We start from the raw sequence: 27,855 nt of genomic DNA on the forward strand, positions 1-27,855 counted from the left end.
TTTGGACTCAAGAACATAAGAAGAGCCTGCTGGATCAGACCAGAGTCTGTCTAGTCCAGTGCTCTGCTACTCGCAGTGGCCCACCAGGTGCCTTTGGGAGCTCACATACAGGAGGTGAAAGCAATGGCCTTAAGAACATAAGAAAGAGCCTGCTGGACCAGACCAGAGTCCATCTAGTCCAGCACTCTGCTACTCACAGTGGCCCACCAGGTGCCTTTGGGAGCTCATCGGCAGGATGTGAAAGCAATGGCCTTCTGCTGCTGCTGCTGCTGCTCCCGAGCATCTGGTCTGCTAAGGCATTTGCCATCTCAGATCAAGGAGGATCAAGATTGGGAGCCATAGATCGACTTCTACTGTTTCGTTCATTCAGACTGTTCAGTATGGATGGTTGCGTCTCAGCTCCTTCTTCGATGCTACGTGAAACGTTTATGCTTCATATCCTGTTTATGAAATACCGGTTTTAACGTCGCTAGCTGCCTGTTTGTGAAAGCAGATGGGCAGGAAGGAAAAAAAATGCTTTCTTTAAACAGGGAAGCTGAAAAGCCATAAGCCGACCAGGAGGGCCCGTGGGTCCTGACCCATCGATAAAGACCATTTTAAAATCAAAATCGAAACTGACATGATCAAAATGTGTCTTAATGGCAGGTATGTGTGAATCAGGGTTGTGGCTCTGGCTCCGAAAATCCCTGGAGATTCAAGGAGAGTCCCTTGGGTGGGTGGGGGCATCCTGTTGCGGTGAGAAAGCTCAGTTGGGCGGGTGTGCCCTTCTAGGACTGCTGTCACTCCTAGACTCTGTGGTATACCACAGAATCCGAAGCTGCCATTTCCTCTGGGGAACTGAACTTTGCATATGGAGATCAGTTATAATTTCAGGAGTGTTCAAGACTTCACCTGGGGGTTGGCAACTCCAGAATACTCCCTTCTCCATTCACAGAACACAGAAGTGTGTGAAATAAGTGGGCATAGCAAAAATTGCACAGCCGACGGGGGTAAATTTAGTTTTGCTGTTATTTCTGTTTCTTAAATTCTTTTGATGGATGGGCTATTCAGCCTCTATATCCAAGAGGAATTCTGCCTCTCCAGAGATTGGTAACCCTATGCAAGGGTATTTGTTGCTGGCTTGAGTCTTTTAAAAAAAATCCTTTTAAAAAGCCTTAACTGTTAGACATTCTCTAAACCAAAGGGGGAATTGTTCTTTGTAGAACTGTTGTAAAGTGATCAACTAGTTAATCAACTAGTGAGAGCAGCAGTGGCGTAGGAGGTTAAGAGCTCGTGTATCAAATCTGGAGGAATCGGGTTTGATTCCCAGCTCTGCCACCTGAGCTGTGGAGGCTTATCTGGGGAATTCAGATTTGCCTGTACACTCCCACACACGCCAGCTGGGTGACCTTGGGCTAGTCACAGCTTCTCGGAGCTCTCTCAGGCCCACCCACCTCACAGGGTGTTTGTTGTGAGGGGGAAAGGGCAAGGAGATTGTAAGCCCCTTTGAGTCTCCTGCAAGAGAGAAAGGGGGGATATAAATCCAAACTCCTCCTCCTCCTCCTCCTCCTCCTCCTCCTCCTCCTCCTTCTTCTTCTAATGGCTTGACTACTAAGAATTTGCATGTCAATATTTATGCAGTATTATGATTTTTTATTATTTTATTCATTTGCTGTTTAGAACGTCTGGCGTTCCCAAAATAATCAGGAGCTCTGATTTCTTTGCTGGCAAGTCAGAATAATAATGAAAGAAAAGTCATGGCTTTCTGCCTCCCCCCCACCCCCACCCCCAGCCAACCAAAACTCCCATCGCTTTCTCTGCCTGCAGAGATTGGGGAGATCTTGTTTCCCACCCAGCTTTTCACACAACAATTTGAGGCTTTCCCAGACAGGGCAGATGTGGAATGCAAACTGCTGGATTTCAAGGTCATGGAATTATTCCGCCGGAGGAGACTCCTGGCAGAGCGGTGCGGACCTTTAAGCGGCATGCAACGGTTGTTGCCGTAAAGAATTAGGTTTTGGCACGGGAACCTCGCAACAGATGCACAGCTCCCCCAAAAACAAATTGGCTGTCATATCGTAAAACTCTCGCTGCAGCGTACACAACGCCCAGGAGATTTCGTACTTCAGATTTCATCTAAAGCAAACTGTCTGTGTGTGCTGTTGTTGTCCTGTTATTTTGAAAGCACTCGTTTTCCAGAGCCTGGCTGTATATTTGAGCAGGTTTTGCTAATTTACCGATCTGGCTGGGAAGCACCCTGATTGGAAAACAGGTGGAATCGTGACACGGGGCCAAGCCACATACCGTTTCCCCAAAAATAAGACAGTGTCTTATATTAATTTTTGCTTCCAAAGATGCGCTATGTCTTATTTTCAGGAGATGTCTTATATTTCTGTGTTCTGTTCGTCGGGCATGCTTCCAAACAAAAACTTTGCTACGTCTTACTTTTGGGGGATGCCTTATATTTCGCACTTCAGCAAAACCTCTGCTACGTCTTATTTTCCGGGGACGTCTTATATTCGGGGAAACAGGGTAGTTGCTATTATCTTGATACCAGTGATCTTCATTATCTCCATGAGACGGTGTCCCCCAGTGTCCCCCAACGTGGTGCCCGTCAAATGATTTTAGAAAGCAGGTGAGGGTCTTATGTCTAGCAGGGTGTCAGGACTACAAGCCCCAGCATGCACTAGTCCCCACTGGGTCGCTGCAGGAGCAGGAAACCCAGGGCTTCTTATAGGGTTTTTGTTTGCCTGCTTATGGTGGGAGACCTTCAGATAATTGGGGTCCTTGCCTGCTGATACTGGGGCCAAATGAGGCACACACAGTCATCCTGGGGAGAAACATTTGAAAGAAAAACTAAGACCACAGAGTTCCCGGCAATTCCTAGAGTTGCCGGGCAGCACCAAAGGTAGCTGTAGGAATCACTGGAAACTCTACGGTTAGAGCTCCCTGGAAGTAGATGAAGCCAGTGTGGTGTAGTGGTTAAGAGCAGGTGGATTCCAATCTGGAGAATCGGGTTTGGGTCCCCCTCCTCCACCCGAGCGGCAGAGGCTTATCTGGTGAACCAGATGTGTTTCCACACTCCTGCTGGGTGACCTTGGGCTATTCACAGTTCTTCGAATGCTCTCAGCCCCACCTGCCTCTCAAGGTGTCTGTTGTGGGAAGAGGAAGGGAAAGGAGCTTGTCAGCCACCTTGAGTCTCCTTACAGGAGAGAAAGGTGGAGTATCAATCCAAACTCTTCTTTAATTTTTCACCTGGGGGCACTGCCTCCCCCACACAACATCCCCTGCCAATTGCCAGGCATTGCCCGACACCCCTAGCTTATTATACCTCCCCATACACCCAGCTGAAGAAACAGGTGTTGGCCCCGTGGGAAGTTATCTACAGCCCCATCCTCAGTCCTTTTGCAGACCTCTTATCTGCATGCTCTTGCAGGCTGACTCAGGGACAGAGAACCTAGGAAGGAAGCCGCTCTGATTCAGCTGCCCAAGAATGCCGGAGCGCACAGCTGTGGCCAGCCATCCTTGTCCTCTCTGCTCCCACGCTCCCTCCCCGTGTCAGATCCTTTGGCTGGAGTTACCGTCAGCAGCCACCATATATGGTACGGAGCTATGGCACAGACCCCCTGGCAGCGAGCCTAGAAAGGCCCCCCGGCACTGGTTGCATGCCAAGCGCGTCGCCATGCCGTATTAGCAGCTGGGCCCATGCCTATCGTTGATGGGAAACCAAACAACGTAAATGTGCAATCAGGAAGAGGTGTTGGGAGCGGGATGCAATTAAAAAGAGACAGTCGGAGAGCTGTGCCGGTTTATTCCACGGGAGCACCTGCCACCCTTTCTCTGCGCTGCTGGAGTGATATGACCACAGCTCAAAGCGCTGCAAGCTGAAGGTGACCCCACCCAGGTGGGCTGAAATTTAGAAGAGACCTCGTCCAACCTGTGTTTTGCACCAATTATTTCAAATCAGTGTGTGCATTCCAGCTTTCGAACTGCGCCTCTATGGCCCCTTCCGCACCTGCAGAATGAGGCACTTTCAATCCACTTCCACAATTGTTTGCAAGTGGATTCTGCTATTCCGCACAGTCAAATCCAGCTGCAGAGTGCATTGAAAGTGGATTGAAAGTGCATTATTCTACTCGTGCGGAAGGGGCCTCAGTCCCATGCATGCCCAAGGGAAAACACCAGGTGGGCCTTCTGCCCCTCTGTGCTGTTGGGCTGTGGTTGTCTAATCAGTACCAGCGTCTTCAGGGCCACCCCAAAAGTTCACGTGGAATATGTGAGGTTGGACTTTTCTTTTATACTCAACTACTGACAGCAATGCAAGCCAGTCTTCTCAAAACATGGACGAAAGGAAGAAAGAATGGAGGAAATGCAGCAAGCAAGGAAGGAAGGAAGGAAGGAAGGAAGGAAGGAAGGGAGGGAGGGAGGGAGGGAGGGAGGGAGGGAGGGAGGGAGGGAGGGAAGGAAGGAAGGAAGGAAGGAAGGAAGGTACAAGGAAGGAAGGAAGGAAGGAAGGAAGGAAGGAAGGAAGGAAGGAAGGAAGGAAGGAAGGAAGGAAGGAAGGAAGGAAGGAAGGAAGGAAGGAAGGAAGGAAGGAAGGAAGGAAGGAAGACAGCCAGCCAGCCAGCCAGCCAGCCAGCCAGCCAACTGGTCTGACTGTGCTGTAACCCTAACCTGCTTGACATTTTAACCCGCAGGGGACCCCTTTGGCATGCACTCAGCCAGACTGCACCGGAGAACTTCCGACTGCCCTTCTTGGGTCCGGGTTAATGGTGTCTGCCCGCCTTGAGCACACTGTGCTATCACGCCTGATAATCTGGTGAAGAAAGACGGGAGGATTAATTATTAATGAGGAAGAGGAACGGACTGCAGAGGCCGCACAGGGGAGGGGGATGCAGTGTCTCCCTGACTTCTGTGGCTGGCTAAGGATCCCCTAGGGTTGCCAACTCTGGGTTGGGAAATTCCTGGAGGTTTGGGAGTGGACCTTGGGGACGGCAAGTGGAATACAATGTCATAAAGTCCACCGCAGAGGAAGGGGCGCAATCCAATGACTCCTGTGTGCACACTGAAGCATGACTTCATGCAGCAGTGTGGCGGTCTTGAGCGTTCTAGCAATCACCCATCCCTGGTCAATGGAGCTACGCAACGCGAAAGGATGAGCGTGCTACAAGAATTTAATCCAGTTTTTTTAAGTGCCTTCGAGCCTCCCTTCGCCACTGCCCATGTAAGCGCAACAAATCGGCACTGCTGTTTTTGAAATCCACATCTGGAGCGACAGCTTCTTCCAGATGTAATAGAAAACATCTGATGCGTAAACCCCTTAAAATTGAGGTTTACGCTGGAAATGCCAACATGTTCTTAGCGAGGGTGAGATGGAGTGGTTCCCACCGCAGGCTCCTTTCATAGCTAAATGGGGTGGGGGGCAGGGAGGATGCATCCAGATTTGTAAATCAGGTGCACATTCTCCCTTGACAAATGTTGCGTCTTGCACACTGTTTGATCTTTGGAAAGCCTGAGCATGTTGGGTTTTTGTGAGCCTTTCCTTTGCACATACACCATGGCTAGAAGATTTATGTCCATGACTCTGTTTTAATCTAGCCTGATTTTCCTGCATCGCATGAGACCTTCAGAATTAATAGCTGTGGGTTTGGGGTGGAGATGCGCCTGGAAGAGGCCTCTAGAGATCTGGTCCCCTTAGGGCCATTCCGGATTTCAGTTGCACCTTAGAGACTGATAAGATTTTCAGGCTATGAGCTTTCAAGGGTCAAAACTGTTGACTTCTTGGAGATACACCTGATTATTCTTGGAAACGATCTTCTTGTGAAGAAGAAGAAGAAGAAGAAGAAGAAGAAGAGGAAGAGGAAGAGGAGGAGGAGGAGGAGGAGGAGGAGGAGGTGGTGGCCAACGTCAGGAGGGAAGATGCTGAAATTATTGAAAAGCTGTTGGGAACTTGCTCATTTTTTTAAATTTACAAAATCATTTTCCTAAGATGATTTTCTAAAGTGCATGGCTTCAGATGTATTCAATACAGATTTATTTCATTTTTCACATTTACGCTGATTTCCTCCCGACCCCCACATATATTTGACTCGTCATTCTCAATCAGCACAAGAATTTGGGTTATAAAACAGTTGTCAGTGTGGGCAGGAAAGGAACCTTGCCTTTAAAAGTCTCCCCCATGCAGAAATCGATTGACAAAGTTCTACTTGACCCATTGTGATTAAAGCATTTTTCTCAATTTGTGCCACTTCATCATGCTCAACCTATGGGACTCGACTTGTGGGGAGGGGTGCCGATGAATCGGTAATTTGGTGCACAACCAACCAAATGGCATTTCAAGATTGGCAGCGCTGTTCTAACCAGGGTTGCGCCCTTCTAACTTCTTTGCAGGTAGTATTGTGTCATTCTGGTTACAAATGTAAGTAAAACTGTACCCCAAGTAAAACTTGTAAGCAGAACATCACTCTAAAGCAGGGGTCTGCAACCTGCGGCTCTCCAGATGTTCGTGGACTACAATTCCCATCAGCCCCTGCCAGCATGGCCAATTGTAGTCCATGAACATCTGGCGAGCCGCAGGTTGCAGACCCCTGCTCTAAAGGGAAAGAAGGATACTTAGGCCCCTTCCACACCTGCAGAATAATGCACTTTCAATCCAGTTTCAATGCACTTTGCAGCTGGATTTTACTGTGTGGAAGAGCAAAATCCACTTGCAAACAATTGTGAAAGTGTATTGTCGAAGGCTTTCGCGGCCGGAATCACTTGGGTGCTGTGTGGTTTCCGGCCATACAGCCTGGAAACCACACAGCACCCAATTGTGAAAGTGGATTGAAAGTGCATTATTCTGCATGTGCGGAAAGGGCCATAGAAGCAATCTGCATTATTAAAAGCACGTCTACTAAATATAGTTTCAGAAGGTAGCTATGTTGGATTAGAGACCAACCAGAAAGTGTCCAAGAGTAAAAACGTATACCCCAACATTCTTGGCGGACTTTACTGGACCTGAAATCTTGCTGTCCTATTAAGAACACAACTTAAAAGCTCGTGGCATTTGTACATTTTGCTCCCTGTTTCTGTGCTAGTATGTTAAATCATGTCACGGTTAAGGAATGCCGTTCACAGTCTCTCCCAAATATCACCAGAGGACGTTTCAGTGAGGTACTCACAAGTGGTATTTAAGGCATACCTATGTAATCAATTTTTCAGAGAGACAGAAACCACCTGTTCCCAAGTCTCGGAGTCAAGGCAGACTGCTGAATTAAAAGCCCACACGCCTTCCAACCTGGCTGTAAGATTCCACACATGCAGAATAACTCACTTTCAATCCACTTTCAACACACTTTGCAGCTGGATTTTACTGTGTGGAATAGCCAAATCCACTTGCAAACAATTGTGAAAGTAGATTGAAAGTGCATTATTCTACATGTGTGGAAGTAGCCACGAAGTTGCTCACTGAAAGTGCATTTCTGTTCTTTCTAGTGCAGCACACCTCCTAAGTTTGGGAAGCAACGTGTTTCTGTGGCATCTAGTTTGTATAGGCATTGCTTGGATACATATACACATCGCCTAAAAAACTTGCCTATGAGACATGCATAGCGTGATTCAGCTTCAGGATGGATGGATGTTATTATAAACACCAGGTCATGTTTAAAGTTCTGGTATTGACCTTCAAAGCCATTCGCAGCCTTGGCCCTGCATATCTGAGGGACAGTCTCTCCATGTACCGCCCTTCTAGGCCCCTCCGCTTGTCGGAGGCGGACCTCCTGGTGATCCCTGGCCCCAAGGCGATCCGGCTGGCCTCTACAAGGGCCAGGGCCAGTGGTGGGATCCAAAAATTTTAGTAACAGGTTCCCATGGTGGTGGGATTCAAACTGTGGCTTAGCACCAATTTCCATTTCCATTTCATTTCAAATATATTTGTACCCCGTCCTATCCCAGAAGGGCTCAGAGCGGCTAACAACATGATAAACAATACATTTCAACAATATAGCAATAATTAACAGTAACAGTAATAAACAGTAACAGTAATAAAATACATAAGACTAAATAGAACCATGACCCTCTGCCAGTGATCTCAAAGTCCAGGTAGAGTGCTGGATGTTGTTAAAAAATGCCACACAAGGCAGGGAGTAGCCAAGGACAGGATCATGGACAAACTGGCGATCATTCAACATAGTCACACAGTATAAATGAAAGCAGTCCAGGCAAATGACATGGCGATGGAGGCACTGAAATACCAGCACAGGACTCCGAACATCTGTACAGGTTATACATGAGATGCACCGACTATTTGTTGTAATGAGGTTCAGTGCCACAGATGTCTCGCTGTCAGAGGTTCGGTGTGCTGCACATTTAAAGTAGAATTCAGCTATTTCCCCATCACAGTTTCGGGATTGACAAATACCAGTTATTCTGTCTGGAATCAGGACATCTTCCCAGCAAGATGGGCCCCTTGCCAGAGTCAGTGTGCCTTGCTTGCACATTTTGCACCAGACTCGGAGTTTTCCATGTTTCACAGCTTGGCAGGCACTTTTACAGTAAACATAGAAATTGTTGTAACCAGCCATACCTGAATTGTCAGACAGAGGGGGAATGCTGTTTTCTACAGTGTCCAAAACTACAGCAAGTCCAGCTGAATTAGAAGGCAGAAGATTGGTATTCAGATGTCACACTAGTGAGACTTCCATCGTCCCTTCCATGGCTCCTTGGAGTTCCAGGAACATTTTCATTGGGGCTGGGCGGGGCACGACAGAGGCATGGCTGGGCATTCTGGGGGCGGGGCATTCCTGGGCGGGGCTTTGGCAAGGATGCAGCCGCTGCGCCGGTCCTTGGGCGGGAAACGAATGCACGCAGGCGCAGGCTGCCACGCGCGCCAGTGCACCTCCTGCTAGACTGCTTCAAGTTCTGCGCGCTACTGCTGAGAGGAGGGGTGTAACTAAGGCAAAAATCACGTGGCAAAATCACCAATTAGTAATAACCTACTCTCAGGAACCTGTGAGAACCTGCTGGATCCCACCTCTGGCCAGGGCTTTTACGGCCCTGGCCCCTACTTGGTGGAACAGGCTCCCAGGTGAAATTAGGGCCCTGCGGGACTCACAGAGTTTCCGCAGGGTCTGCAAAGCGGACCTGTTCCGCCAGGCATTTGGCCAGCCGGGGTAACATCAACTTCTCGCCAAATAATTAACATCCGCCCTCCCGTGGGTATAAGTAAAGGGGGAGGGGGGACCTGCAGCCATCTGAAAGTTGTATATGGTTCTATTAATTGGATTTTAGTTGTTATTACTTGCTTTAATTGTAACTGTTTTATGGCTAATGTTGGACACCGCCCTGAGCCCTTCGGGGGAGGGCGGTATAGAAATGTGATGAAATATATAAATATATAATAAAATACAGAGCTGCTGTGGAAAACGGCAGCCCCGTGACCAGAGGCAGGGAAAGGCACCTCATGGTAGTGTCAGAACGTGGGTACATTTTACAAGATGGTGTTTGCGTAGTGTGACCAGACGTCCCGCTTTTGGCGGGACAGTCCCTCTTTTACCCAATTTGTTTTTTAAATGTCCTGATTTTTGGAAGGCTGCCGCACTGCCTTCTGCGCTGCCGCACTGCCTTCTGGGGCGCTCCCGGTTCGCCCCAGAACAGTGTGGCAGCCTTCCGCGCTGCCTTCTGGGGTGCTCCCAGTTCCCGCCAAACCGGGGAGCGCCCCAGAAGGCAGTGCGCTCCTGCGGCCGCGTGCCCGTGCGTCCCGCCTTAAAAAGGTGAAAATCTGGTCACCTTATGTTTGCGTGTGTGTGCGTAGTTCCCATAAGTTTTCTATTGGTTGGAACCTGTTCCCCTGTTCATTTAAAGGGAAATATTAATACAGTATCCTCCCTGGGTGGAATCTTCTCGACGCTGGTTTTAAAGTGGGCTTCCCTGCCCCGGTCTATTGCAACGCCTGGTTGGCACAAATAGGAGACCTTGCTGGTGGATTGTGTCCAAATAGTTCGTTCCGCCCCTGCTGGAAAGGTCTTATCCTTTCCGTTCCTGCCCTCACCCGCCACAGCTGCTGGCCTAGGCACTGGTCAGCATTTGTTGGGAGGTATCTGTCTGGGTTAGGCACTGGTCAGCATTTGTTGGGAGGTATCTTTTACGGTATCTGTCTGGGTTTCCTCCCTCTTTTGCTCTGCTTGCATCAGTTCCTCTGAGTGTTTGCACAGAGTAGCAGGTGGCGAGGGGAAGGGAATAACTGGACCACCTTGACATTATTTTCTCCAGCATTTGGGCTGGGTGGGTTGAGTAACACCTTCCTTCCTTGCTTGCTTGCTTGCTTGCTTGCTTGCTTTTTCTTCATCCTCTTTCCCCATCTTTCTCTTTCTTCACCTTCTCTCTGCCTCCCTCCAAAATGTTCATAATTCTTTCTTTCTTTCTTTCTTTCTTTCTTTCTTTCTTTCTTTCTTTCTTTCTTTCTTTCTTTCTTTCTTTCTTTCTTTCTTTCTTTCTTTCTTTCTTTCTTTCTTTTCTTTTCTTTTCTTTCTTTCTTTCTTTCTTTCTCTTTCTTTTCTTTCTTTCTTTTCTTTCTTTTCTTTTTCTTTCTTTTCTTTTCTTTCTTTCCATTCAAGCTTGCCGACTTGGTAGGGGGGCAGCATTCTGCAACGTCTGCGCTCTGAACACGCTAACTGCGAAGGTCAATTCCAAATTTGAGTAGCTGATGAATAACCTATTATCAAGCCAGTTTTCATATTGACTCAGTGGACATTTCCTGGCTTCGGAGAGGGCGACAGAGAATGGCGCGCATTGTCGAGTGGAGGAATCTTTAAAATGCAACATTTCCCCACCTCCCTGTCACAACTTTTTATGGCTTTGTCCGTTGGCATGTCTGAAGGAGGAAAACCGAGCCTCTTTGGCCAGACGCCACACTGCTTGGCACGGGAAAAATCTGCCATTAAGGGTCATGTTAGTTCTGTTGTTTTCCCACAGAAACTGACAATGATTTATCTTGGCCCAAACATCAATAGTATATTAGGTGGTTCCTTCCAGGTGCACACCTGAGCCTCACTTTTATCCCTTATGTGTATCCCTCAGGTCTATTTGCTCTGTTTCCTGGAGTAAATGCTGGAAACTTCCTTCAACCAGGACATACCTTCAGTTCGTCTAGCTCTGTACTGTTTAAGTCCATTCAAGGCAATACATTTAGATGGTGTCGCTTGTTTTAACAGTGTACCTAACTTGTTACTGGAATTATGCCAGCAAATTCTTGTCTAGATCAGGTCGTGAAGGTCTGATGAACACTTTGGAATGTAGTAAAGGGAACTTTTCATCCCCATTTATCCAGATGAATTGTTCATTTAATTTGTCCTCCTTTAAGATCTGGTGGGACTCAACGGTAGAAGAAGAGTTGGATTTATATCCTCCCTTTCTCTCCTATAGGAGATTCAAGGGGCTTACAATCTCCTTGCCCTTCCCCCACCACAACAAACACCCTGTGCTCAGAAGAACTGTGACCAGCCCAAGGTCACCCAGCTGGCGTTTGTGGGAGTGCACAGGCTAATCTGAATTCCCCAGATAAGCCTCCACAACTCAAGCGGCAGAGCTGGGAATCAAACCCAGTTCCTCCAGATTAGAGTACACCTGCTCTTAACCACTACACCACTGCTGCGAGGGATAATTCGCCATGCTGGTTTGTAGACGAATGTATAGTGTTTAGATGTTATCACTGTGTTGATATCTAACATTGGAAACTGCCCTGAGCCCAGAAGGGGAGGAAATTTGATCAAATCAATAGTAATAAGTACATAAGTTAAGAAAAGGGAGCGACTCGATTGAGTGTGGCTCGGCCTGCGTCATCAACGCCTGTTCCCAAATTCAGTTCTGGCCGACACTGAGTTTTAATGGTTTGTGTACATTAGCGTCAGTGCATGTGTGTGTATCTGTGGGTATAAAATAACAGAAGGTTACACAGTCCATGACTAGGATGGAAAGGGTCTAAAAAAAAAAGCAAGCGGTTTGAATTTTGCATCAAGGAAAAAGGAATTTCCTGGTGATTAATGACCAGTTGGGTGGAGCTGCGTCTGGGATCTAACCCTGCCCTTTCACCGGTCCCTCGGAAATGCCCCTGCGGCTCTGTTGTTTTCACTGCCCTTCAGGCATGATGGATTGTCATTTTAGGAAGAAAAATCTCGGCTCCTTGTGGCTATTTCGGTGCACGTGCCAAGGGGAACTGCCCTTTGTTCCCCTTCCGCTTACGGGAGGGTGGCTGTCTCTTGGAAGAGTACATGAATGAGTCTTGAACTCTTTGACATTCTCATAACGGAGGAGGAGGGGGAGGCCGGGGCGGCAGAAGACACGTGAAGGTCATCAGCAGGTTGGGTGCCCCCCCCTGCCAAAAGAGGCATGGCTTTGCTCGAGTTGAGAATCTCTCAAGGTTTTATTTGTGGCGTGGAAGTCGGCATTCAAAGAACCAGGAATCTGTGGAAGAAGACGCCTACACAATGGAAAGAAAACCAGTTGTCCTGTGAAAAATGGCACCGTTCCAGTTCCATGCATGTCTTCAAACTGCTGAAGACGAGGGTTGTTTTGAAGATCACATGCTAAAACTGTCCTGAAATGTTGTCCTCTTGCTACTGTGACGGCAAGCAGCTCAAGGTCACTCAGCAGGCTTCAAATGTGTAGGAGAAGGGAATCAAACCCAGTTCTCCAGATTAGGGTCCGCACTCTTAACCACTACTAGATCCAACAAAGACTACTAGATCCACATGCTAGATCCAACTACTAGATCCACATGCTAGATCCAACAAAGACTTACTGAGACTTAGACCCTCCCATGCTAAATAGCATATCGGACAACAAATGCCCTCCGGCAGTTCCGGTCTTGGGCGCAAATTTCAGCCTCTTCCCATGCAGTCTTCAGTGCCTTCAGGTCTGGCTCAAATGTTCTCCTCCAGGTGTTTCAGGGGTGTCCTCGCTGGTGTTTGGCATCAGAAGGTATCCACTTCATAGCCGTCTTTGGGATCCAACCGTTCTCCATGTGAAGGACATGGCCAGCTGGTTGAAGTCTTCTGCGTGCAACGATGGTATGGAGTTTGCACAAGCCACTCCTTCGGAGCACCTTTTTGCTAGTGATTCAGGATTCGGCATAGGCACTTCTGTTGGAAGACATTGATGTTGTTGATACTTGTTGATGCCTTCCAGGTCTCTCTAGCATAAGTGGCTGTCGGGATCACAATGGAGGTGAATAGGCGGAGCTTGGTCTTTAGGGCAATGGTTGGTGAGCACCAGATCTTATTTGTTCTCCAAAAAACGGCTGCAGCCTTCCCGACGCTGACATCTGCCTCTGCGTCTCCTTTCTAAGATTGTATCTAAGTTTTACTCCTGCCGAATCCTTTATACGTTGATTCATATTTACTCCTGTCTTTCCCAGAGGCAGAAGGCAACTTGTTTTGGATTTGTATAAATACTCTGTGGCCACCAACTGGCTTCCCAAGTCCTTGGCACCTCTTCTTCGTTACCCCGCCATTCCCAAGCCAGCGCGTGACTGTTCGGCAAGAAATAATTCACCATTTTGTGAAGGACTCGCTAGCTCTTCCTGCTGCTTGGAAGCTGGTGTCTTTGCCGATTGAGAAATGCCTCTTTCATCGTCATTATTGTCCAATTAATCTTTGCGAGCCGAGAAAAGAGCGCGTCGGCCGGTGGACATCGCTCCAAGAGAGGGGTGGCTTTTGAAATGCAAATGTGAGGCCTGTCTAGGCAACCGCCTGATTCAAAGTAGTAATCTTTCTAACAGGCAAGAAGCCGGAATAGTCATGCAAGAAAAAGCTGGTGAAATCGAACCGAAATTGCTTGAAAATTATACCGGTGTAGAGTTTAAATCAAAGCCAGCTGCTCGGCCTTAAACTTGTTTTGGGGGTTTTAAAAACATCACCTTGAGGTTGGGTTGAATCTCAGTGCATCTGCTGGAGTTATTAGCTTGTCGCCCTTTGCAAGCGTGCCTTTTTCAACGTCAACAACCGCTTTCATTTTTCAAACTCAAAGGGACCGTGAGGTGCTGTGGCGATTGATCGGCTTTTGAAGCATGTGACCAGTAGGACGGAGAACAAAATAAAATGCTCACGTGTCATCTGTGCCATAAATGTGTTTTGGTTTTTTAGGCTCCGTCCAACCGGTGATGGAGCCAAGAAGAGTTTCCATTGACTTTGACGTGACTTGGATTATACTTCTGTCTGACTTGTGCTAAGCATCTTCTGCCTCGTTTTTCCCCCTACCGTTCCATAGCATGCTAGTAAAATGTTCAGTAGCTTGGTTCAGCGAGCCAAAATTTAGCAGCGATGTTGTCATGGAGAAATCCGTATAGCTGTTAATAGCTGTTATAGCCGGGCGGGTTGCCAACCTGCCATAGTCCTAGATGGACAGGTAAACGGCATGAATGGAAGCCTTAGAGAGCTTCCTAAATTCACTGCAAGGAGAATTTAACCACCAAAGCAGGAAGCACCTTACTAAAGAGATACTTCCTCTTGCAGATAGAGATGGGGGGGGGGGCTGTTCCCAAGAGCCAGCGTGGTGCAGTGGTTAAGAGCAGGTGGATTCTAATCTGGAGAACCGGGTTTGCTTCCCCACTCCTCCACCTGAGTGGTTGGGGCTTATCTGGTGAACCAGATGTGTTTCCACACTCCTACATTCCTGCTGGGTGATCTTGGGCTCATCACAGTTCTTGGGAACTCTCTCAGCCCCACCTACCTCACAAGGTGTCTGTTGTGGGGAGAGGAAGGGAAAGGAACTTGTCAGCCACCTTAAGTTAAGGTGACCAGATTTTTACTCCTGTAACGTGGGGCACCCACGCGGCCGCAGGAGCACACTGCCTTTTGCGGCGCTCCCTGGTCAGGAAACAGGGAAGTGCCCCAGAAGGCAGTGTGGCAGCACAGGAGGCGCACGCAGCCGCAGGAGCGCACTGCCTTTTGCGCAGTTTCAACCGGGGAGCACCGCAAAAGGCAGTTCGCTCCTGCGGCCACGTGCTCCTCCTGCGCTGCCGCACTGCCTTCTGGGGCACTTCCCTGTTTCCCGCCCTATGACAGGGTGGGAAACGAAAGCGCCCCAGAAGGCAGTGCGGCAGTGCAGGAGGCGCACGCGGCCGCAGGAGCACATTGCCTAATCGGGACAATTTTAAAACTCCGCCCGAGGACAGCTGGGACACAATTATCGCGGAGCCGTGGAGCGCGGTCCCGCCAAAAGCGGGACGGCTGGTCACCTTACCTTAAGTCTCCTTACAGGAGAGAAAGGTGGGGTATAAATCCGAACTCCTCCTTTTCTTTCTTTCTTTCTTTCTTTCTTTCTTTCTTTCTTTCTTTCTTTCTTTCTTTCTTTCTTTCTTTCTTTCTTTCTTTCTTTCTTTCTTTCTTTCTTTCTTTCTTTTGCTTCTGCTTCTTCTGCTTCTGCTTCTGCTTTTGCTTCAAAATCAAAAAGTGCCCAAGGGCTGGGAAAAAGCATGATCCAATGGACAAAGACCCCTTTCACCAAAGGAAGCTTCTTCCCACGGTTGGTGGAATGGACCACCTCTTCATCCTTGCAAAGCAATTTAAAAAAAATTGTTATCCACCTTGGTTCACCTAATCCTGAAAAGCTGGATGTTCTTTAAAAGCATGGGTTAAAGCAGAAGTCACGTTAATCTGATTATAAACGTTGTCTGGTGGTGCTGGGTGAATCAGGTGACGTATCCGTTGAGAAACCAGTTGGCAAAATGTTTTTTTTCTGCAGGGGTCGCTGGGAAACACTTTGGCCTGGAAATATGAATGCAGTTTATCTGCACAGTATCTTTCTAGCTTCAGAACAGCCGGGCGGTTGGGGGTCCCTGGTGGGTGGCCCAATGGGGTTGGTCGGCCAGCTTCGGCTGAGTCATGAGGTATGCAGTTCTCTTTTTGGAAGATAATACAAAACAGGCCGGTGGTACGTTCCAGAGCTGGATGCCAGTTGGAAAAGCACATTGGGTAGGCTGGTGAGAATTCATGACGGGGCTTTTTCGGAGATGGCCCCCCGGACTGTGGAATGCCTCACTCTGGGAAACTAGCTTGGCCTCTTGTGGTCGGCCTTTTGCTGCTTACTGGTTCTGGTGGGTTTTCCAGGCTGTGTGGCCGTGGTCTGGTGGATCCTGTTCCTAAAGTTTGTGCTTAGTTCTTCTGGAAGGCAGAGTGTAGTTTAAAAATAGTGCTTTTCCTCTGCTGGGCTTTGCGAATTCGATTGACACTGTTGCTTTCTTGATATTCCCTCGTTTTGATTTCTTACCACTAATATTTTTAATGAGTTTTATTCATTTTAACGGGAATTGAATTTGCTCTGCGGCATCTGCTTTCTATTCTATTCTATTCTATTCTATTCTATTCTATTCTCTATTCTATTTTCTATTCTCTTCTCTTCTCTTCTATTTTCTCTTCTCTTCTCTTCTCTTCTCTTCTCTTCTATTTTCTATTCTATTCTATTCTATTCTATTCTATTCCTCTATTCTCTATTCTATTCTATTCTCTATTCTATTTTCTCTTCTCTTCTCTTCTATTTTCTATTCTATTCTCTTCTATTTTCTATTCTATTCTCTTCTATTCCTCTATTCTCTATTCTATTCTATTCTATTCTATTCTATTCTATATTCTATTTTCTCTTCTCTTCTCTTCTATTTTCTCTTCTCTTCTCTTCTATTTTCTCTTCTATTCTCTATTCTCTATTCTATTCTATTATATTCTCTATTCTGTTTTCTATTCTATTCTCTTCTCTTCTATTTTCTCTTCTCTTCTCTTCTATTTTCTCTTCTATTTTCTCTTCTCTTCTCTTCTCTTCTTATTCTATTCTATTCCTCTATTCTATTCTCTATTCTATTTTCTCTTCTCTTCTATTTTCTATTTTCTCTTTTCTCTTCTCTTCTCTTTTCTATTCTATTCTATTCTCTATTCTATTCTCTATTCTCTATTCTCTATTCTCTATTCTCTATTCTATCTTCTCTTCTCTTCTCTTCTATTTTCTCTTCTCTTCTCTTCTATTTTCTATTCTATTTTCTATTCTATTCTATTCTATTCCTCTATTCTCTATTCTATTCTCTTCTCTTCTCTTCTATTTCTCTCATTCCATTCTATCTCATTCTCTTCTATTTTCTCTCATCCTCTCATCTCCTATCTCCCATTTTCTATTTCTCTTCCTCTGTATCTTTCTCTTTCTCTCCCTCTTTTCTCTATTCCTATTCTCCATCTCCTCATATCTCTATTTTCTCTTCTCTTCTCTTCTATTTTCTCTTCTCTTCTCTTCTCTTCTATTTTCTCTTCTATTCTCTATTCTCTATTCTATTCTATTCTATTCTATTCTCTATTCTGTTTTCTATTCTCTTCTCTTCTCTTCTCTTCTATTTTCTATTCTATTCTATTCTATTTTCTATTCTATTCTATTCTATTTTCTATTCTATTCTATTCTATTCTTATTCTATTCTATTCCTCTATTCTCTATTCTATTCTATTCTCTATTCTATTTTCTCTTCTCTTCTATTTTCTCTTTTCTCTTCTATTTTCTCTTCTCTTCTCTATTCTATTCTCTATTCTCTATTCTCTATTCTCTATTCTCTTCTCTTCTCTTCTATTTTCTATTCTATTCTATTCTATTCTATTCTATTCTATTCTATTCTATTCATCTGCATTTATTCCTGCCCTTTATTACAGTCTTATGATAGAATCCTGCTGTTCTACTTGCTTTTGATCATTTTGAAAATGTCGTTTAAGCTTCATGTTTTTGTAACAAGGATGCATTGTTCAAGTTTTGATAGACGCTCTGAGCCTGGCCGTTGGGGCAGGAAGAGCCGGATATTAAATCCAACGAATCAATCAATCGATCAATAAGATTGTGCTGAGCGCTGTTTTGTGAACTTCCTTCCTGGTGTCATCTTCTGAGCTCACACAATTCCTCCTTGCCTGAGCAGTGGTGGCGTAGTGGTTAAGAGCAGGTGCACTCTAATCTGGAGAACCGGGTTTGATTCGCCGCTCTGCCGCCTGAGCTGTGGAGGCGTATCTGGTGGATCAGATTAGCGTATGCACTCCAACACACGCCAGCTGGGTGACCTTGGGCTAGTCACAGTTCTTCAGAGCTCTCTCCGCCCCACCCTCTTCTCAGGGTGTTTGTTGTGGGTGGGAGGAATAAATCCAAACTACTCCTCCTCCTCTTCCTCCTCCTCCTCTTCCTCCTCCTGCTCCTCCTCCTCTTCCTCCTCCTCCTCCTTCTTCTTTGCATTTCTCTGTTCTTTTATATTGTTTTGGGGGGTCTATCTTTGAAGCATTGAATGTGCAAGTTCGTACTGTGGCTCAGTGGTGGAGCATCTGTTTCGGCATGTGGAAAGTCCCAGGTTCTATCCCCGGGATCTCCAGTTTAAAGGACTAGGTTGTAGCTGATGGGACCTGGGAGAGCTACAGCCAGCTGAGTAGGCAGTACTGATCTAGACAGACCTACGTTCTGACTCAGGATGACACAGCTTCATATGTTCAACAGGAGAGTTCATAGAACCATAGAGTTGGAAGAGACCCCAAGGGTCATCCAGTCCAGCCCCCTGCCATGCAGGAAGACTCAATCAAAGCACTCTGGACAGGTAGCCATCCAGCCAGGAGCAGCAGTGGCGTAGGAGGTTAAGAGCTCGTGTATCTAATCTGGAGGAACCGGGTTTGATTCCCAGCTCTGCCGCCTGAGCTGTGGAGGCTTATCTGGGGAATTCAGATTAGCCTGTGCGCTCCCACACACGCCAGCTGGGTGACCTTGGGCTAGTCACAGCTTCTCGGAGCTCTCTCAGCCCCACCTACCTCACAGGGTGTTTGTTGTGAGCGGGGAAGGGCAAGGAGATTGTCAGCCCCTTTGAGTCTCCTACAGGAGAGAAAGGGGGGATATAAATCCAACTCTTCTTCTTCTTTTCTTTCAAAACCTCCAAAGAAGGAGACTCCACCACACTCCGAGGTAGTGCATTCCACTGTTGAACACCTCTGACTGTCAGAAAATTCTTCCTAATGTTTAGGTGGAATCTCTTTTCCTGCAGCAGAAAACAAGCTTGAGAAAATACAGCACCAGGAGCCCTAAGGAAAGTGTGACTGACAATTCCACTGTTATATAAGACAGCACGCCAATAAAAGGCAGACCGGGCCAGCTGCTAACCTCACGTCCCAGGCTCAGAGACCAGGACTTGGGACACATTTCGTGGCTTCCAACGGCACGGTTTCAAAATGGAAACATCTTGATCCCCACCCCTACCCCCAAAGAACCCTCATTACTTCAGAAGGGATGCAAGTTCACGGGTTGTAAATTTTAATTTATTTTTTTAATACCCTACATTACGGCGCCATAAATAAAGCCGTAAATTTTCACGCAGGGGGTCGCTGGGGCCTCTGAAAGCCATTAGTGGGTATGGTGTGCCGTTGCAAAAGGAGCCGGTCTGCTGTGGGGAGGGGGAGTTGGGGGGGGGGATGGAAGGAGCCAAGGAGGAGAGGCGAACAGGTGCAGGTGGGTGGTGGGAGAATGGAGCCAAGATACCCGATAGGTGGTGAGAACCGTTGGCTTTTAGGTCATCAGCCCCTGTTGCCCTGGCAAGACGGTGCCCATGTTTAATTGGAGGAAGGGGAGGAGGAGAAGTGAGATCAGGTTACTGGGAAAGGAGACCCTCCCTGCAGTTTTACGGGATTCCTGAAACCACTGAAGATTTATCATTTCAATCCCAAAAGGTAAAGTAGCGCCAGGAGAGCCCCCTCTCTCCCCTTGCAGAGTTCTCCTTCTCCCATTTAAGTTGAGGTCAGATGTCCTTCTGAAACGGGCCGGGCATGGAGATTTGAAACATCTGAGCAGTAAAACCTCATGACAAGGGTACATATCTCTCTGGCCACCAGCTTCGTTCTTAACTGAGTGGCTCCAGAAGGCTGTGAAGAAGAAGAAGAAGAAGAAGAAGAAGAAGAAGAAGAAGAAGAAGAAGAAGAAGAAGAAGAAGAAGAAGAAGAAGAAGAAGAAGAAGAAGAAGAAGAAGAAGAAGAAGAAGAAGAAGAAGAAGAGTTGGATTTATATCCCCCCTTTCTTTCCTATAGGAGCCTCAAAGGGGCTTACAATCTCCTTTCCCTGCCCCCCGTCACAACAAACACCCTGTGAGGTGGGTGGGGCTGAGAGAGCTCTGAAGAACTGTGACTAGCCCAAAGTCTAATCTGAATTCCCCAGATAAGCCTCCACAGCTCAAGTGCAGAGCGGGGGGGGAAAAAGAAGAAGAAGAAGAAGAAGAAGAAGAAGAAGAAGAAGAAGAAGAAGAAGAAGAAGAAGAAGAAGAAGAAGAAGAAGAAGAAGAAGACGACGACGACGACGACGACGACTTATACCCCCCTTTCTCTCCTGTAGGGAGACTCAAAGGGGCTTGCAATCTCCTTTCCCCTCCCCCCCACAACAAACACCCTGTGAACTGAGAGAGCTCTGAAGAACTGTGACTAGCCCAAGGTCACCCAGCTGGCATGTGTTGGAGTGCACAAGCTAATCTGGTTCACTAGATAAGCCTCTACAGCTCAAACCAACTTCCAGCTCGGCGCATTATCACTATTGCTACAACCAGCGTTCACATCCTCGGTGGACGGAATAACGGGGTTTTGTTGCAATGGAAGATTCCGCGGGATTGATTCACAATGTAAAACACAGCGGCCCGTTTGATGACTAATTATGAGCATCCTCTCCTTTGTGCCCTGGAGAGGACTGTATTTCCAAGAGGGTCACCCTTTGACAGGTCTCCAGGAAGCATTTGCAGAGGAGAGAGCTCTTGCACCGAGAGGCAAAAAAAAGAAAGATATAATCTATTCTCACATCTGCTTCCTGTTGTCGGGATATTGCAACACCCCCTCTCTCTTTTTTTTTTTGGTTCATTATAGACCTGTTCTTTCTGGGCAAGACTCAGAAATGTGATGGTCGAAAACAAGAATGGAAAAGTACGTATCTGGAATAGGCATTGCTGCGTACTGCCAAACAGAGTGGGGTTTTTTTTCCACGTGGAGATGAGCCATCTCTACCCTTCAGCACAGTATTTCTCCGATCTGAAAGGCAGACAAGCTACAGAGGGGTGCACGAAAATTGCTCAGGAAATTTCCTGGTTTATATCACGTGTTTGGAGGGGGATTGCTGGACCGTTAGGGGCAGAGATAGGTCTGCGGAAGGCAGCATTTGGCAAGAGTTAAGGCTCAGCGCAGACAGGATGGAAAGCAGCCTTTTAGAAACAATTTTGGGTCTTGACAAAATGTATATTGCCAATCTCTCACCGTCCCCCCAATTTTTTTCACCTGAAACAAAACTTTGAAAAAGGCACTAAGAATATTTTATTTGTGTGAGGTGGGTGGGGCTGAGAAAGCTACAAAGCACTGTGACTAGCCCAAGGTCACCCAGCTGGCACGTGCTGGAGTGCACAAGCTCATCTGGTTCCCCAGATAAGCCTCCCCAGCTCAAGTGGCAGAGCGGGGAATCGAACCCGGTTCTCCAGATTAGAGCACGCCTGCTGTTAACCACTACGCCACACTGGCTCTCCAGAGCTGCTTATCGCTTCACTGTGGATCCATGGAAGTTTGCTACGTTTCGGAGGATTTCTCTGAGGAAACCAAGTGCTAGAAGATTTCCTTAGCAGGTGTGGGCGGCCTGCCTGCAATCCCCTCCTTAGAACCGAGCTCAATCCGGGCTACGTCTAGAGTTATCTCTAACGGCTATCAGGAGGCAGACAAAACACAGAAAGAACTGGCAAGGGCACAAGGAAACAACCGAGTGTTGAACATAGTCCCTAGGAATGCTCTTTCACAATGAGGGATTATTCTTGCTTGGCCAGGGAGAAGTGGGCATTAATTGGGCCGCTGCTCTGCATGACGGCCAAAACGCGTGCCTTTGCACGATCCGCCACAGAATTCTTACTTGGCTGGCAAGATCTCCCCCTGAACATAAGACTTTGCAGACGGTCCACCTTGCCTTTGTTTTGCTCCAACAGTGGATCTCTAGTTAAATCTAGTGTCGAAGGCTTTCATGGCTGGAATCACTGGGGTGTTGTGGGGTTTCTGGGCTGTAGGGCCGTGTTCCAATAGCATTTTCTCCTGACATTTCGCCTGTATCTGTGGCTAGCATCTTCAGAGGAACCTCTGAAGATGCCAGCCACAGATGCAGGAGAAACATCAGATGCGGGAGTGTGGAAACACAACCAGTTCACCAGATAAGCCTCTGCCACTCAGGTGGAGGAGTGGGGAATCAAACCCGGTTCTCCAGATTAGAATCCACCTGCTCTTAACCAAAGAAGCCCACCTCTTTTGGCTTTCACTTGATGCAGAATGGAGGCTGCCCTGACCTAGATAGCCCAGCCGATCTTGATTTTGTCAAATCTGAAAAGCTAAGCAGGGTTGGCCCTGGTTAGTATTTGGATGGGAGTCCACTAAGGGTCACGAGACAGAGGCAGGCAATGGCAAACCACCTCTGTTTGTCTCTTGCAAACCCTACAGCAGGGTTCTCCAACCTATGGCCCTCCAGAAGTTCATGGACTACGATTCCCATCAGCTTTTCCCATTGGCCATGCTGGCCGGGGCTGATGGGAATTGTAGTCCATGAACATCTGGAGGGCCATAGGCTGGAGAACCCTGCCCTGCAGGGTTGTCATGTTGGCTGCACCTTCCACTGCCATGTGCCGTTGTTACGGCCACACTGAGAAAGAGAGAGAACGTTCCAGAAGCCCTGGGCTCTTACTGGCTCCGATGCCCAATTGTGACATCATTTTGTTGGTTTGATATTGTGCCATTGGATATTGGGTGGCTAGAAAAATGTTTTAAATAAATAAGATTTTGCAAATGCTACTTTGTAAAGGAGCGAGATACAAATATGGTTGGTATTAAGAAATCTAAAGAAATTGCCCTAATTAAAGCCTTCGATTTCTTTTTTGTGATGTGTCTTCTGCACAACGCAGTGTCTAGTCCAGTAAAGTATGCTGTCTGATTCAAGTCGCATAACCCTTCTGACTAGAGAACTATAAATATTATCATATAAATTTATGGGTTGCTGAAAGGACTGTCTCATGTCAAAATAGGTGGAATATTGGGAATCTATCTGTGGAATAGATAATACTGTTGGAAGGTTAACCAGGACTTAATATTTTAGAGTTTATGGGGCCGAGTTCTTAATGTTAGGTATTATTTATTAGTTGCTATTTACTCGCCCTCTTGTTATTGTATTTTATGTTGATGTTGTACACCGGCCAGAGCCCTTCGGGGATGGGGCGGTATACCAAATTGAATAAATAATAATCAATAATAATAAATAATACTTGGAGTAAGTATGGGCCATAGAATATTTTGCATGTATGAAGTTATACCTTGGATTGGAGTGTGCTGATGCTTGATTCAGATTTTCAGAGCAACCTATCAATGGAGTGACACTAGCCCCTGTTGGGCCATGTTTTTCAGGGTACGGCGTCTGTTCTTCAGCGCAGGTCTGCTAACGAGGAATATGTGGAAGTTGGGCGACTTGGACCATCAGATTACTTTGGTAAGCATACATGGCTTTTCGATTTACTTTGGGAAACAAGTGGGTGTCGTGTTTAGAGCGGGGTCTGTGTATCCCTGTGGCTTTTCCGGAGAAAAGGGCTCTTCCCTTTAACCTCTGATCAATATTGACCCTTGATCAACACAAGGGGCATTGTTTAAGGTGACCAGATGGTCACCTTTGTGAACCGGGACAGGGGTAGGCGGCATGCGTGCAGGCGTCGTTAGAGCCAAGACGGCCTTTCTGGGCTGCCGCTTCCCGCCCTGTCACAGGGCTGGAAATGGCAGCCCCCAGAAGGTAATGCTCCTGCAACTGCATGTGACATACGCCGTCATAGCCGCAGGGGAGCCGCGACTGTCTTCCAGAAGGCAGTGTGGCAGCCTCCCAAAAATTGGGACAATTTAAATAACACGCGGGACAAGTTGTTTGAAGGCGGGACTGTCCCGCCAAAAGCGGGACGTCTGGTCAGCCTAGCATTGTTTCCAGTTGCGTGATGGTCTCTTTGTTTCCGCTTCCAGGTGAGATAGCCCTTTTGCTGAACAGGCCCCGGGCTGCGACTGTGGTGGCCCGCGGGCCCCTGAAGTGTGTCAAACTGGACCGGCCTCGCTTTGAACGAGTTCTCGGCCCGTGTTCGGAAATCCTCAAGAGGAACATCCAGAGATATAACAGTTTCATCTCTCTCACTGTTTAAGTTCTTTCTGTCTGGGTTTTGGTTGCCTTTACGTTAAAACTCGTGCACTTAAAAAGAAAAAAAAAAGTCGACCTGTGCCGTTCCATAGCTTTATGAAGAAAACAGGACGTGTTGCGTTTTATAGTATTTTATTTTATTTGAAATGTTCATGTTGTTGGATGTCTGATTTTTGTGTGTCATTAAAAAGGGGCAGACTTCAGAGATCTGGACGCTTGCGGCTTTTGAGAGCCGTTCGGTTCATTTAAGTTGCATTCCAGGATCCCCAAAATGTTGTGCATTAAAAAAAAAGGCATCTATTTCCGGATTTATTTGAGCAAGGTTTGCTAAAAAGATAGCCACTTTTTTTGTCAAATGGGAAGAAAAGAAAGAACAGCTTTAAATATTCTTTCAAGGACTGAATCTTTCAAGGTTTCACATTACAAAAAGCCAGCCCAAGATGTAAATAGGGATTTGTTCATGAAGAGAGCTATGATCCTGCAGAAATTATGTACAGTTCAGTATATTTAAGTCCATATGGTTAAGATATGTTCCCCCCCCCCGCCAGCCATGATTGATATTTTAAACTGTTGACCACACAAATTGTAGGGAAATCCTATGTCCTGAGTATTTGTCAGCATGAAGTGATAAATGTTGGTTTGTTTTCACTTCTCTTGGGGGCTGTTAATGGCATAATGGACTGTGCTTCAGAAGAAGAGGAAGAGGAAGAGGAAGAGGAAGAGGAAGAGGAAGAGGAAGAGGAAGAAGAAGAGTTTGAATTTGTACCCCGCTTTTCTCTCCTGTAAGGAGACTCAAGATGGCTTACAAACTGATTTCCCTTCCCCTACCCACCTTGTGAGGTTGGTGGGGCTGAGAGAGTTCAGAGAGAATTGTGACTAGCCCAAGGTCACTCAACAGGCTTCATGTGGAAGAGTGGGGAATCCAATCTGGTTCTCCAGATTAGAGTCCACCTGCTCTTAACCACCACACAAAATGCTGGTAGGTAGATACATATGGTGGAAAGGGTTTATACATTTGCTCCTCAGTGTCATAACCTTTGCTGTTTAATGCCCTGCATCGAGGGTATCATTACTCCATCTGGCTCAAGAGTTTGCCATGACAGTAACCGATGGTGAGACTCCCTTTGACATCAGTTGGCATGGGACATCTGTGTCCGACTGGATTGCATGTATGATGGTGCAGTGTGGAGAAGAAGAAGAAGAGTTTGGATTTATACCCTACCTTTCTCTCCTATAAGGAGACTCAAGGTGGCTGACAAGCTCCTTTCCCTTCCTCTCCCCACAAATACCTTGTGAGGCAGGTGGGGCTAAAAGAGTTCAGAAAGAACTGTGACTGGCCCAAGGTCATCCAGCAGGAATGTAGGAGTGCGGAAACACATCTGGTTCACCAGAGAAGCCTCTGCCACTCAGGTGGAGGAGTGGGGAATCAAACCTGGTTCTCCAGATTAGAATCCACCTGCTCTTAACCACTACAACCTGCTTCCAAGTTTCAGAACTGGGTGTAGGGAAAAGAGGGTTGTTTCCCATTTCTCTAAAACAACAGGAGTCCAGTGATACCTTAAAGATTGATAAAATGTCAGCGCTCATGTCACCGAAGTATTGAAGTGGACATTAAGTAGAAGCTTTTATATCCTCTGCTAGCAGTCTGAAAAAGACAGGCACAGTTTAAAAAGACAGGCATAGTAGGGATAACGCTTTTTTCCCTACCAAAGCCAAAAGCATCCAAGGGAGAGGCGGTGTTGCTCAGGGCGTTTCTCCACTCTAAAAATAACGTGGAGACTTACCGCTTTCATCTGCTGCGGGACCTTTTCGGCGCCAATCATGTTCCCAATCAGCAGCCTTCCGCCCCTTCCTAAACGCATCGGGCTGAGCAAGAGTATGCTGCCAGGCAGGACTCCCCACGCATCCGCTCAGGGGGTGTCCTGATTGGCTGCTGCATTCGTTTCCCGCCGCCTGATGATGTGGACCCTCCCGTCCAATCAGGGCATGGCGGGGCGTTCGTGATGCAGCGGGATTTTTTTTTAAATTTTCAACTGGACAAATCCTTGACTATTTGTGGACACATCTTGTCAACATCTTGTGTCCACAAATAGTCGAGGATTCGTCCAGTTGAAAATTAAAAAAAAAAATTCCCGCCACACCGCGAACGCCCCGCCATGCCCTGATTGGACGGGAGGGTCCACGTCATCAGGCGGCGGGAAAAAGGAAACCGGGGCAACCGCCCGGCCTTTCCCACTGCCCTGCGCTCTGTTCAAAAGGCTCTGTTCAAAAGAGGAGCCGAAATGACACGCGCTGAGAGGGCGCGAGAGGGGCAGAATCGGGGCGGCTGCGTTGTTGCCTCCCCTGTAGTGGGGAGTGCCACTGGACCCTGCGCTAATTGGCAAGGTTAGCGCACAACAAAAGGTGAGTGGGGAAAGGGCCTCAGGCAAATGGAACCAGGGGGAAACTGGAGTCTTCCTTCTCCAGCACCGGGACCACGTCGTTCGGCCTTCGTTGAAATCCTGCCCCATTAATTTCAGTATGGTATTCTTGTACTTGCGAGAGGAGTTTCTGATTTGTTCCCACACATTTTTTATTGATTGCTGTAATTCTGTATTTATTGTGCTTATTTATAATCTCCGATACAATTTTTTTTTTCATGTGTACAAAGTGCGGGGAAGTCAGATACCGCGTGAGATGACTGATAATGAACGAGCACTGTCTTTAAAAAAAATTAAGCAAATGAATATATACTACGATGACCCTGTAAAACTCATTCCCTGTCATGTTAGGCCAGTGGTGGTGAACCTTTGGCACTCCAGATGTTATGGACTACAATTCCCATGAGCCCCTGCCAGCAGGGGCTCATGGGAATTGTGGTCCATAACATCTGGAGTGCCAAAGGTTCGCCACCACGGTGTTAGGCTGTTCTAGTTCTGTGTAATTTTTTAAAGAAAGGAAAATCTTTTTTTAAAAAAACGAGAAGAGGTAACGTGTTTTTCTCCCTCCCCTCCTTCTGTTGAGCTTATTGCATTTCTGTGCTACGCCAATAAAAAATGTGTAATACACCAAAAATGTCTGATTGCTGTTGCATTCCAGACAATATCAGACTTTCAGGGTAAAAGTCTGCGGGTTTCTAAGGAATGGTTGCAACTGAACACAAGTCGGAAGTGGTTTTCATCTCATTGAATTAAGACAGGGGTTCACGACAAACTAGAGACTGCAATCGCTTCCCCTATCTTGTAAGTTTTAGGATTATTCCGCACATGCAGAACAATGCACTTTCAATCCACTTTCACAATTGTTTTCAAGTGGATTTTGCTATTCCACACAGCTGCAATGCAAAGTGGATTGAAAGTGTATTATTCTGCATGTGCGGAAGGGGCCATACACAGGTGATTTGTGATGTCACATCTTTGCGCAGACCGTTCACTGGCAGAGACATGATGGTTTGTCATAAAAATAAAGACAGAAGAAGAACAGCGGCTACTTCAAATCTCTTGTAATGTCTCATTGGCCCTGAGTCAAGTAAAGAGACATTTGCTTGGTCACTTGTAGTAATAATGACTTGCCTCCAGGTGACCAGGTAAGAAAGGTTTTGGAGACTGGAATACAACGTGGTTCTTTTTCCTCGCCGTTTAAATCCTAGATGTGCATCAAATGATTCCTGTACGTGCAGGAAAACCACAGCAGAACCCGTGCAAGGAAAAAAACCCT

The 27,855-nt window shown here is 46.9% G+C and overlaps 1 protein-coding gene across 1 annotated transcript in view; it reads left to right on the forward strand.

Moving 5' to 3' along the window:
* PRKAR1B (protein kinase cAMP-dependent type I regulatory subunit beta) overlaps positions 1-24,362 on the forward strand; it is a 109,729-nt gene extending 85,367 nt beyond the window's left edge. Inside the window, exons 10-11 of the mRNA XM_048493750.1 lie at positions 23,394-23,475; positions 23,991-24,362. Of these exons, the coding sequence (XP_048349707.1) occupies positions 23,394-23,475; positions 23,991-24,163 (255 nt within the window). The 3' untranslated portion in view covers positions 24,164-24,362. The remainder of the gene's footprint in view (positions 1-23,393; positions 23,476-23,990) is intronic.
* The last annotated feature ends 3,493 nt before the right edge of the window (positions 24,363-27,855 follow it).

This window comes from Sphaerodactylus townsendi, linkage group LG04, assembly GCF_021028975.2.
Source record: "Sphaerodactylus townsendi isolate TG3544 linkage group LG04, MPM_Stown_v2.3, whole genome shotgun sequence".
In the NCBI taxonomy this organism is placed as follows: domain Eukaryota; kingdom Metazoa; phylum Chordata; class Lepidosauria; order Squamata; family Sphaerodactylidae; genus Sphaerodactylus; species Sphaerodactylus townsendi.